The 13,018-nt window shown below is 41.9% G+C and overlaps 1 protein-coding gene across 6 annotated transcripts in view; it reads left to right on the top strand.

Annotated features, from left to right (window-relative positions):
• Positions 1 to 13,018, top strand: part of Cage1 (cancer antigen 1) — a 38,100-nt gene that overhangs the window by 11,565 nt on the left and 13,517 nt on the right. For 4 of the 6 annotated variants that reach the window (XM_031358071.1, XM_031358070.1, XM_031358069.1 and 1 more), the window contains 4 exons: positions 2,093 to 2,613; positions 4,679 to 5,773; positions 9,895 to 10,041; positions 12,169 to 12,279. In XM_031358071.1, the coding sequence (XP_031213931.1) occupies positions 2,093 to 2,613; positions 4,679 to 5,773; positions 9,895 to 10,041; positions 12,169 to 12,279 (1,874 nt within the window). The remainder of the gene's footprint in view (positions 1 to 2,092; positions 2,614 to 4,678; positions 5,774 to 9,894; positions 10,042 to 12,168; positions 12,280 to 13,018) is intronic. The other 2 variants (XM_031358073.1, XM_031358072.1) reach the window with 2 other exon arrangements.

Below are 13,018 nucleotides of genomic sequence, written 5' to 3'. Positions count from 1 at the left end.
AAAAAAAAAAAAAAAAAAACAAAACTATTTTTCTCTCCATTACTGGTAGAAATATAAATTGGTAACAACTGCTTAGGAGAGTAATTTCACAATATCCAACAAACTTTAAGGTGAGTATTTTCTAGAATCCAGCTATTCCATTTCTGTATACCTGCAGACATACCGGTGTACAAGGATGTCTGGTTCAGTGTTGGTTTTGATAGCAACATTAGGAACAAGTTATGTAGTCAGTAAAAATTTTGAAAAAAGTAATCTTCAGTAGAATGAATTAGAGCTACATGTATCTACGTGGCTGATTCTCAGAAGGAAAATTTGGAATTATAGAAAGACTGGAGGGTTTTGTCTTCCAGTACTGTAGGTCAAACCTCGTGACTCACCCACTCAAGGCAAATTCTCCTTTACTTTTTAAAAATGCCTTTCAAACTGCACACGAAAGCATGTATATGCCAGTGCATGTGTGTAGGCCAGAGGACAGTCATAGGTGTTGGACTCAGGAAGGCTACCCATCCTCTTTGAAACAGGGTCTCTCACTGTTCTGAGCTCCCCAGTTAGACTAGACTGGCTAGGACTGCCTAGCCAGTGTGCCCCAGGCATGCCGTTGTTTCTGCCGTCCCAGGGCTGGAACTACAAGCACCTGCCACTGCATTCACCACCATACCCAACATCTTTATGTGCATCCTAGGTATTGGACTCAGGTCCTTGTGTTTGCAAGGCAAGTGTTTACCAACTGAGCCATCCCCTTAGTCCTGAAAGACTTTAAAAAATAGATAGAGTCATGCTCTTATTTCTGTAAAAATGCTATCGATTGTAGTTACCATTGTTTCTAGGCAATTGAAAGGTGCGTTGAAATTTGAGGCTGTCTCAAATGCTGCACGTCATTCAAACCTCATTCACTCACTCAGAGTAGTTCCCTGTTTCAGTAACTCTTTTTATGATATCTTGCAAAGCCGGGCTTTTGGAAGTTGTTGTGATAAAAAGTAAGTGCTGTGTATAGGAAGCAGAGTTGGTGTTGTCCAGTCAGAATCCACAGTTTAAGATGCTGTGTGGTATCCAGCAGTGTTTACCTAAGTGGCCAGGGTGGTTGTTAAAGATAATATCAAGCACTGACTTTTTCATTTAGCACACAGATTTTCAGAGAGTTGGTGAGTTGTTAGTTATGTAGAACTGAATGCTATTTTATACAGCTGAATTGGTCAGTTAATAAGGAGAAAGGATTAGAAAATTTATCCCTATCTTTTTTTAAAGATTTATTTATTTATTTATTTATTAAATGTAAGTACATTGTAGCTGTCTTCAGACACTCCAGAAGAGGGCATCAGAGCTCATTACGGATGGTTGTGAGCTACCATATGGTTGCTGGGATTTGAACTCAGGACCTTCAGAAGAGCACTCAGTGCTCTTCACCACTGAGCCATCTCTCCAGCCCCCATCCCTATCTTTTATTCTATACTTGCCACCCTGTAGGCTGTGTGTGTGTGTTTGTGTGTGTGTGCTTGCGCACTCGAATACTGTATACTAAAGCTTGACTTTGGGGGGTCTTCTATTGCTCTGCACCTTATTTGTTTAGACAGAGTTTTGAACTAAACTAATTTAATCAGTTGGCTAGAACGACTGGCCAATGAGCTGGGATCTGCCTGCTTCTGCCTCTTTAGCACTGTAAACTTATAAAAGTTAAACACATGTATGTATTTTCAATTATGTTACCCTATCCTTTTTTAATCATTCTTCAGAGAAAAAATATATTTTATTGTTATGTGTGTATGAATGTTTTGTCTGTATGTGTCTCTGTACACAAGGTACAGCGCCCTCAGAAGCCAGAGGGCATGTGCTCCCCTGGGGCTAGATAACTGTGCGCTGTCAGGAGGGTACTAGGGATCAAACCTAGGTCGAGCAAGGTGCACACATCTGTAATCCTAGCCACTGGAGGTAAAGGCAGGAGGATCATGAGTTTGAGGCTGTCTTGAGCTAAATAGAAGATGCTATATTAAAAAAATAAAGTTTTGTTTGAAATATCATTATTATTTTTAAGCATAACTGCAACAGTTGTTCCCGTAAATTTATGGTAACTCAATATTTTTGTTTTTCTAATAAGATATCAACCTTGGAAATTACCTAGAGAGTGCGCAGAATCAACCAGCTAACACTAGGGTTTCTTCCTTGAGACAATTTGAACCCATTTGCAAATTTCACTGGATAGAAGCGTTTAACGATGAAATGACCGTTCAAGACCTGAGCGCGGCGTTTTCTTACTCAGAGAAGCCAGAGTTGCAGCGGCAGGTGTACAATGAAACAGCAGATGCCAGCGAAAAGCCAGATCCATTTAAGGAAGACAGTTCAGTGGAAAATAGCATTTCCAAAAATAAAGACGAACTTGTTCATGAGCATGTGAGGGAATCTCCGAGAAATCTGTGTCTAAACTACTACAGAGGAAAGATGCATCCACCCACGGAAGTGCCATTTGTGAGAAGTGCTGCTGTAGAGGTCGCAGTCAACGTCAATCAGCCTCAAAGCTTTCTGGGTAAAGAAAATGTCAGTAGAAATGGTGAAAATTCATCTGATACTGAGAATTGCTTCGACCAGCTCGACTTGAGAGCTATTTGTAAAGCAGAAGAGGTAAGCTTGATGGCTGGTGTCATTAAAGCCTGTGACAGGCTAAAGGATGCGGGTATGTTTATACTGTTTGAAAACACAGAATCTGAGACTTTTCCAAGAAGTATTAAATCATCAGATCAGTACAAGGGACTTTGCTCCTATGGGGAATCTTAACCAATCAAATACAATTTTTCCTAATAAATGCAGGCCACACTTAGAGATTAGCTTTACCAAATGTGTGTATGTGTGTGTGTGTGTGTGCACGCGTGCGCCTGTTTCTCTCTAAGGATTCTGACTCACTGTCCTGAATTCCTTAGTATTTACATGCCATAGTAAACATGGTGCCATAATTATAACCCATTTTTATGTGAGTTGTACCAAACCAGCTGGGACTTGAGAGCTGGCCTTGAGGCAAAGGTTGAGAAAGAGGTTATACAGAGAGGTGTTTGTTAAATTATGTGACAAAACAAGCCTAAGATGTTTCTATCTTGTTGGACTTCTTTGGACAAGGAAAAATGAACTTGTCTTAGGTTTCCTTGGTTATGGTTCCATGTGTGATATCCTAAAAGCACTGGCGTCAGCAACAATAGAAAGTCTATGGATTCTCTAGACAACTACAGCAAAGAAGAGTTTAATCCAGCAGTAGTGTAACTAGTCGCTTTTTCAATGTGAGTTTCATAAGAAAAGGTATCACTTGCCTGTCTGTGATTATGAGAAGGTTCCTCCCTCCCCATTTATCTGGAAATTAGATAGCAGTATTTGAAAGAGAACTTAACTTTACCCATGTTGATTTCTAGAAACCAGCATTTCAGAGATTAATTTGGATTTCTCAAGATTGCTTATTCCTTTCTCTATCACATTTAATATTTTTTCCTTAGTAGTCAATAGGTACTCTTGAGAATCTGTTATGTACAAGAAGAGGCTATGTAATGGCTATGTAATGTTAAAAACAAACAAGAAAAACACATGGTTCTTGTCTTCATGAAAATAACATCCTAGCCAGACAGTGATGGCACACACCTTTAATCCCAGCACTTGGGAGGCAGAGGCAGGCGGATTTCTGAGTTTGAGGCCAGCCTGGTCTACAGAGTGAGTTCCAGGACAGCCAGGACTACGCAGAAAAACTCTGTCTCGAAAATCCAAAAAAAAAAAAAAGAGATAAAAATAACATCCTAGTGAGAAACATAGAGAATAGCAAATAATCACACAGATGAATACCCTTGACTCTTAGAACTACACAGAGTGGAATGGTTGCCTCTGCTGAGGGTTCTTTTCCAGGCAGAAGGGTTGGGAAAGCTTCCTTGAAGTAGCTCTGATGGGTGAAGAGATGCCTATTGGGCAACTGTGTTCATTCCATGAACAAGGAGCAGTTCAGATGAACTCCCTGTACTTGCATGATCTGTGATATCTACTAGGACACCAAGTGTTCAGGAAACACAGAGCTTCGGGGAGCAGAGCCTATGGTAAAGATGATGATGGTGGGGTAGGGTTGGGAGGTAAGCTGTCTAGAACAGTTAGCAGGACCTTGTAAACCTTGCTTACATAACTGACTTTATCCCAGGGGAAAGCCATGAAAAGTCAGGGGTTCAACATCTCTAAATAGGGTTGATATATCAACTCTACACATACCTTTTACAAGGGAACCCCCTTGTAATGTCATATTCATTTCAGTGTTCTATACTACAGTTATGCAGTCTTTTGTTACGTACACACCCGCACCCACCAGACATGTATTGTGGGCATATAGTCCGTCCTGAAGTATGCCTGCCGTTCTTATGATCATAGGAATCGGCATGGGTAAAGAATATTATTAGAGATCTTTATTCAAAAGTCTTTATAGTCTATACTAATTAGTACATTTGTGTAAAATTGATTTCGAAATCAAAGAAAGCCCCATATGTATGACCAGAAAGTTTACATGATAGAAGATGGTGACAGTCCAAATAGAATTTTTCTTTAAGTAAATAAGATAGATAGACGTGTCTAGCTTATGCCGCCTGCTTGCGCTCTGCCATGCTGTTATGCCATGGAAGTTATGTCCAGCAGCCTACGCATTCACATTTATTTTATTTACTATAATTTACAGCCTGAAGTTTCTTCAAAAGAAATACAGAATTCTGGAGAGATTTCTGAGCTATCAGCCAGTCACCAGGAGGAAGTCACAGAAGATGGTGTAGACAGCCTAGCCATTACCTCACCATGGTCTCCAGCTGGCATCTTCAAGGGAAGATCTCAGGAGCACTTCCTGATGCCTGATAGGGAGCTAGGCTTTGAAAGTTTGGAGCCTCTGGAAGAGGACATGGCTTTAAATGAAGCCTTGCAGAAGTTAAAACAGACTAACAAAAAGCAGGAGCTGCAGATTCAAGACCTCCATGGTAGGAACTTGAACTTAGAAAACAGAGTTCAAGAACTGCAGACAAAGGTCACCAAACAGCACGTGTTGGTTGACATCATAAATAAACTAAAGGTGAACATTGAGGAGTTAATCAATGATAAGTACAACGTAATCCTAGAGAAGAATGACATCAACAAGAAACTCCAGGATCTGCAGGAGGCTTCGGCTAACACCAAAAAGCACCTTCAGGAATCCAGGAAAGACAAGGAGAGCCTGCTGCTCCAGGTGAAAAAGATTAAGGTCCATTACGTCCGCTTACAGGAAAGGTATATTGCTGAGATACAGCAGAAGAACAGATCGGCCAGTCAATGCCTGGAGATAGAGAAGACCTTAAGCAAGAAAGATGAAGAACTCCAGCGGCTGCAACGCCACAAAGGGGAGCTGGAGAAAGCCACCAGTTCTGCCCTGGACTTGTTGAAGAGGGAGAAGGAGATCCGGGAACAAGAGTTCTTGTCTTTTCAGGAGGAATTCCAGAGGCGGGAAAAGGAAAACCTGAAAGAAAGGCGGAAAATGAAGTCAAGAGTTGAGAAGCTGGTCGCTCAAGTGAAAAGCTTGCTGTTCACCTGTGAGAGCGAGCGAGCTCAAACCACAGCGCTCGAGCGGCAGGTCGAGAGCGAGAGAGCTCAAACCACAGAGCTCCAGAGGCAGGTGGACAAGCTGAAGCTGGAGAACTTAGAACTCCGGCAGCAGGCTGCAAAGAGGGAGGCACAGGCTTGCACCCCTAACTTTGAGATTACTCAGTCAAAGGGGCAGCTGGAGGACGCGGTGGAGCCAGACGTCACCCAGGTATTGATATGGATGCTGAATTCTAACACAGTCCCCAGAGTTTCATGCAGTCTAGTGATGGACACTTAGACCGGACACTCAGAGTGTTTGTAGGAAGAGGGAAACAAAGGAAATGCACCACAGGCTTAGGGAGATTTCTACTGGCTGCTGGGTGCGCTCGCCTTAAGGAACAATAATTCTTGGTTTCTTGTGATCACTTTGGTAAACGTGATGATTAGTCTGGCAATTTTATGGGTACTCATGACCAATGTCTAGAAGGTCCCTTGGGAAGAGGATTTCTTTCTTTCTTTTGTCTTCTCTTTTTTGGTTTGGTTTTGTTTTGGTTGGGAACTGTGGGGCATGTTTGATTTATTTTAGCTGCTGCCAGAGGATTTTTGAAGTGTGGTTCCAAATCTGATTTTGCCATAAACGAAATAAAATTGCTCTTTTCCTTACAAAGTAAAACATGTGCTATAGCAGGTATTAGAATTGTAAAGCATTGAAAACAGCATTAGAACCTTTGGTCAACACATTTGGAGAAATGTCACTCTGCAGCTTTGGCCTGTTTGTCTTAGCAAAGTACCTGAAAGCGCCTCCAGGACGGGGTAATTTTTTACTACCTGCTCTATTTTTTCCCTCTAGTATATGAAAATTAACTAAGTAGAGTAGAATCTATTTGGCTTAGCTTATTTGCTTGTGGCAGGGTCTTGCTATGTAGCCCAGGCTGGCCTGAAACTATGCAGTTGAGGCGCTAGCCTAGCACCCAAGTGACTAATGCCTGAGATACCAATTGTTATATTTGCAGGTATATGAGCCACTGTGCTACCTAGGTAAAGTAAGATCTTGTTAGCCAAATGAAAGCAAAGCTGGCAGCTGTGGTGGTATGTGCCAGTGGGCTGGCACCTTGCTGAAGAAAAAAGCAAGCCTGTTTGAGCTAGAAGATTGGACAAGTTTATTTTAGTATAGAGCTTATTATTTAATCATTGGTTGGTTTTTAGATGGTCTTGATATGTATGTTACACAGGCTGGCCTCCAATTTCTGGTGATTCTCCTGCCCCTGCCTTCCAAGTAGGGCTTTCTAGGCACATGCCACTGCCCAGCTATGGCTATTTCTCCTGTTGTAATAACTTGGATGGAGCTGCTATATTGCCTTGGAAGTATCATAGAATCGTTTTTATCATCATTATAAATGTTATTTGAAAGTAAATTTAGAGCCGGGCCCTAGTGGTGCATGCCTTTAATCCCAGCACTTGGGAGGCAGAGGCAGGTGGGTTTCTGATTTCGAGTTCCAGGCCAGCCTGGTCTGCAAAGTGAGTTCCGGGACAGCCAGGGCTACACACACACACACACACACACACACACACACACACACACACACAAAACCTGAAAGTAAATTTAGTTTTTATTTTTAGGAAAATACTGTTGTTGTCTTAGGTTTTTTTTTTTTTTTTTTAATCAAAACCAAAACCTAAACACTAAAAAGCTCTCTAAGGGTCACCTAGAGTAGTGATTCTCAAACTCAGACAAGAGCAGGATGGCCTGGAGGGTTTGCTGACATATAGACTAGCTGGGTTGTGCTTGAGAACACACAGTTCTAGCAAGATCCCAGGGACCACTTTTCAGAGCAGCTGACTTTAGCAGATGCCTTGAGTTTAGCTCCTCCTAACCCATGGAACCTTTCCAGATGGTTTAAGTACAGAGGTTTAACATGACATAGCTTTTTTCCCCTTAGTTTTTTTGTTCGGAAGTCAAATTCTAGCTGGGCAGTGGTGGCACAGGCCTTTACTTCCAGCACTTGGGAGACAGAGGCAGGTAGATCTCTGTAAGTTCAAGGACAGCCTGGTCTACAGAGTAAGTTCCAGGATAGCAAGTCCTACACAGAGAAACCCTATCAGGGGCAGTGTGGGGTAGGATAGGAAAAGAAAAAGTGAAGTTCCTAATCTAATCTTGACCAAAGAATTTTCCTTAACATTTCCAAATTCACAGTCGTATTGCTCTTTCTTTACTCTAGATCCATAGTCTCCCGATATGGCCTGAAAGCATCTGTGACATCAGCAGTAGTTTTATAGTAATGCTAAGACATCACCGGTGTGACGGAGCAATACCTCCGCCCTCCATCTCTGCATCTTTTTCTGGTGCTTCCAGTAGTTATTCTGGAGCCACTGTGATGAGGGCCCCAATGGGAAACCAGTGGCTCTTACAGGTTACGATGGCCCTGATCTTTGGATCTGTATCTGCTACCCCTTCCTCTTCCCTCCCTCCTTCCCTCCCTCCCTCCATCCATCCCTCCCTCCCTCCATGTATTTAGTTAGTTAGTTAGTTAGTTAGTTAGTTAGTTAGTTTGTTAGTTAGTTAGTTTTTGTTTTTTGAGACAGTTTTATTGTGTAACCTAGGCTGGCTTCCAGTTTGTAGCAGTCCTTCCTGCTTTAGTCTCCTTCCTGTCTATTTGGATCACAGGTGTGAGCCACCATGCCTTGCCTGGTGGCATCTTTTATAGTAAAGACACAAGCTGTGTGAGAAACAGGGTTGTTTTGGTACTGGCAAGATAACTATGTGGGTAAAAGCAGTTGCCATCAAGCTTGAGAACCTGAGTTAAGTGACTGGAATCCATATGGTTGAAACAAAGTTCTAACTTCAAAAAACTGTTCTGTGACCCCCCACATGTGCTGCATGTACAAAATGAAATGAAATGTAATAAATAATAAGAGTATTCTTATTCATTTAAGAGATATGAAAAGTATTCTTTTTGTTTATTTTCAAGACAGGGTTTCTCTGTGTAGCCCTGGCTGTCCTAGAACTTGGTCTATAGTCTAGGCTGGCCTTGAACTCACAGAAATCTACCTACCTCTGCCTACCAGTGCTTGGGTTAAAGGTGTTTAACACCAACTACCAGGCTGAAGAGTATTCTTAAAAGGGACAATCAGTTTGAAAGTGGCTCAGACTCTGGAACTCATGTGGTATGATGAGTATGTCTGTCACTAAGCTAATGGCATGGAACAAAAGACATGGCTGTTGCTAGGTAGAACGCACATGCTTATAATCTCAGACATTTGGTGTCTGAAGTAGAAGGATCCCAAGTTCAAAGCCAGCCTTGGCAACATTGTTTTAGAAATTTAAAGAATGGGCAGAGGCAGATAATTGGTGGAGAATTTGCTGTGCGTGTGGGAAAATCAGTTTTGAGAGATATGTCTCTCAAAAGACATTATTACCTCTCCCAAGTATATGGTATTTTAGAAACTCTGTGACATGTGGTAATGTAATTACCCTCCAGGTTGATGGACTGTGAAGAGACACAATGACCAAGGCAGCTCTTATAAAAGAAAGCCTTTACTATGAGCTTGCTTACAGTTTCAAAGGTTTAGTCCATTAACATCACATCAGGGGGCAGGGCAGCACACAGACACACTGAAGCAATAACTGAGAGTTACATCATGATCTGTAGGCCAAGGAAGAGACTCGGGGCCTGACGTGAGCTTCTAAAACCTCAAAAGCCCACCACCCTCAGGGATACGCTTCCTCCAACAAAGCCACACCTACTACAAGGCCACATCTCCTAATCCTTCTAATCCTTTCAAAAGAGTTCCACTCCCTGGTGACCAAACATTCAAATATATGAGCCTCCGGAGGGGCGTCCTTACTCAAACTACCACAGGATATGTGGGTCACGCATGAGAATCCTGCTGTCTTTTCAACTATAGAATGAAAGTTAGTTACAAATGAGCCAGGATTCTTGCTGTGCTAAGCACAGTCAAGACCCAACTAATACCCAGTACCATCCCCTAAAACTGCAAAACCAAGAAAACTGCTCCTCCACCAATATTTTTATTTTGGAAAATATAATTTTAATAAAAGGTCTATTTATGTTAAAACATAATGGATTGTTAGCTAAATGAATTAGTAAACAAATGCTCTAAAGTGTTCTGTTACAATTTCTAATGTAACAAATCTGGTTCTCAATGATTTTTTTTAAAAGTGTGCTTTGTTTTTCTCAATAAAATTTAAGAGTATAAAGGTATTCCATGGAAAAATGCTTCAGAACCGTTGCTCAGAGCTTTAAGCATAGTGTTTTATCAATGTTTTGTTTAAACACAAATTTGGGTCCTTTGACTTTATGGTGATAAATCTGAATTGTGCACATGTAGGATACAAAGGGGACACATTGTAATTTGTTCCTGAATTGCCCATCTTGTAAAGAGAACCTGGAGCTCCAACCTATGAAGAGAACTTCTCCACTGACCTCTAGAATTCACAGCCTTTTGGCTCTGAGAATAGGACTTCTCACATGTCAGGTAAAAAAAAAAAAAAAACTAAACAAAATAAAGAAATAAATCATATTCTTCAATTGGAGTGAACTAAGAGAGGCTGTGAAAGGTAGCAGAATTAAGTCACAGGAGAAGAAAAGACAGGAGCAGACTGCTAGCCACCCAGCCCTCCCTGCTCCTCAGGCTTCTCACTGTTTGTCTTTGATGTTCAGTACTAACAGGTGAATGTAGTCAGATGGAATGATACAGTGCTGAGGAGTAAAGATAGTAACTAGCCATCGAGTACTTCCTGTTTCCAGAGCAGTTGTCTTATATTCTGACCAGTCTGCCCTTAGTGAATGTTCACATTAATGAGTTGTTTGCCTTATTAAAACCTAGTTTGAGGAGTAGCAACTGTATACATGGGTAGAATGAAGTAGCAGTGTTGGAGAAGTGACTCAGGAGTTAAGAGCAACCCTCCCACAGAACCCAGGTTCAATTCCCAGCATCCCCATGGACATTCAGAACTGTCTATAATTTCAGTCCCAGGGGATCTGACTGCTCCTCTGGCCTTTGTGGTCATCAGACATATATGCAGGCAAAACACTCATATATCCATAGGTTGAATAAGTGAATAATTTTTAAATGAAATGTTAATGGGTTCAAATCCTGACCTTACACATGGTAGCTATGTGACTTGTTTAAGGAACATAGCGTTTCTCAGCTGATTTCCTTCATAAGGAACTCCACTTGCTTCTGTTGTGGGCAGCAACTGCATTCAACAAAAATGATACAAAAGGGTGTGTATTCGCTAGATTGTCAAATTAGCCTTTTCTTCTGTTGTACACTTCTTCCATTGGAGACACAATCCTCTGAACTGTAATCTGAGGGCATGCATGACTTGCTGTGTTTTGGGTGTTTTGTTTTGTTTTGAGACAGGGTTTCTCTGTGTAGCCCTGGCTGTCCTAGAATAATTCACTGTATAGACTAGGCAGCCCAGAACTCAAGAGATCCACCTACCTCTTCCTCCCAAGTGCTGGGATTAAAGGCGTATCCCGCCACTGCCTGGCACTGCCATGTTTTTAATAGAAGACAAAAACCTTTGTCTCCTCTACCTAAAGGCTGTTGAACATTAGGATTTGGTGAGTGCGAGATAGCACGCTAAGTCTCTTGTGTGCAGGTCACAGGTCACAAAGCTATGGCCCACAAACACAAACTCTGTTTTTAAAGATTCAAATTAAATACAGACCCTTCTTGGCTCCTAGCTTTTTCATCCCATCCTTTCAATGGTTGTGTGCGCTAGTTGCTTAGGCTCCCTGATCCCCCTCTCAGCTACTGGTTTGTTTGTTTTTTTCCTCAGTAGCCTTTGTTGGCTGCTTAGGCGCCAGATGTTTAAATGGCAGTATGTCACCAGCCTTCTCAGTGGATCCCACCCCATCTCAAATAACTGCTTCCTGTTTGCCTGTCCTTCCTGTTTCCCTGTTTTCCTGTTTCCCCACTGTCTGATCTGTACCTAATGCAGACTCAAACCCATAATGATCTCGCAGCAAATATTTGCTGACTTCCTGACCATCCCTGGAGGTATCCACATTTACTGTCCCTGATATGTTCTGGTCAACCTTGCATCATTCTTTGCTTTACAGATATTTAACTCCGAAAAACAAGGCAAGCTTTGCAAGAGCTGTCCTTCTTGTCCCCAGTTTCACAGATAAGCAGCAGAATGCAAACACAAACCGTCACACATTAGACCTCTAGGTTCTCTTGCTACAATGATCTTCATCCTGGTTACTCGGGAACTACCTCGTTGCTGTATTGTTCAGGATGTCTGGCCTTTCTAATATGTCAGAGGTACCAGTTTACCTAAAGCTTGCATATGTAAACTAGCCAGGCTAAGGAGCAATGTACATATAAGCATGCATTTATCACAGATGAGGATTAATAGTATATTACCCACTCTTAATAGCAATCTATGTACATGTATGAATCCACATAATAACTATATTAATTCACATATTAACTTTTATATTATCTCTTAGTGAAATGATGAAGAGCATTTGAAGCATGGGGTTCAATAAGATTTATCTCCTTTGGCCCCTTATTTCTAAATGGTTTTCCTTCTCCATTTTAGCTTCAGCGAAAACCTTTCAATCTAGTTTCTCAAACCATTATCCTTAGGACCTCGCCATTCCTGATGCTGAGCTTTGCCAAGAGAGTAAGAAAGCGAATGACATAATGCTGCAAAGACTGAAGGACTGTCAGCTTAAAAAGAAAGATTTAGATAAAGAGGTACCGTATTCTTTTTTCTAAAACCTGATTCACTTTACTCCGAAGAGCTAGCTAAAACATCACAGAATGGTTGCTCCTCATGTTCTGGATCGATTTAAAAAGTGCTTGGGGGCTTGGCAGTGGTGGCGCATGCCTTTAGTCCCAGCACTTGGGAGGCAAAGGCAGGTGGATTTTTGAGTTCGATGCCAGCCTGGTCTATAGAGTGAGTTCCAGGACAGCCAGGGCTATTCAGAGAAACCCTGTCTCAAAAAATCAAAACCAAAACAAACCAAAAAGTCCTTGGGGACCAGACTAGCTTAGTTATGCCTTTTAGAAGTAGATACAATATCTAGCATTTGATGTATTTACAACTTAAATCACTATTGGAAAGTTTTATTCACAGGGGTTGATGAGATGGCTCAGTAGCTAGGGACAGGAGCCACCACACCCGGAGTTTCAGAAGTTGGTTCTTGCTCTCCACCATGAACTCCAGGGACTGAATGGGACTCAGCATTCAGCCAACTAGGATGTCTTATACCAAAAGGCAGCCAAGGGAAAACAGCCAGGGAGAGGCACAGTGGAGCCACATCCGAAGGAAACAGGTTCTGTGCGTCCTAGAGGACCACAAAATCTGTGCATCACCTGCCCTAAATAGTGCTCACAAGGTGAAGGGCCATCTGCCAGTTCAGTAAAACCACTTGTCCATAGAAGTTTTCCTGAGCGAGTCGTGTGCCAAAGTCCCACCCACCAGAAAGCAGGC

Source organism: Mastomys coucha, unplaced genomic scaffold, assembly GCF_008632895.1.
Source record: "Mastomys coucha isolate ucsf_1 unplaced genomic scaffold, UCSF_Mcou_1 pScaffold7, whole genome shotgun sequence".
In the NCBI taxonomy this organism is placed as follows: domain Eukaryota; kingdom Metazoa; phylum Chordata; class Mammalia; order Rodentia; family Muridae; genus Mastomys; species Mastomys coucha.
The sequence above is the reverse complement of the archived record's forward strand: the minus strand, read 5'-3'. Positions and strand labels throughout refer to the sequence as shown.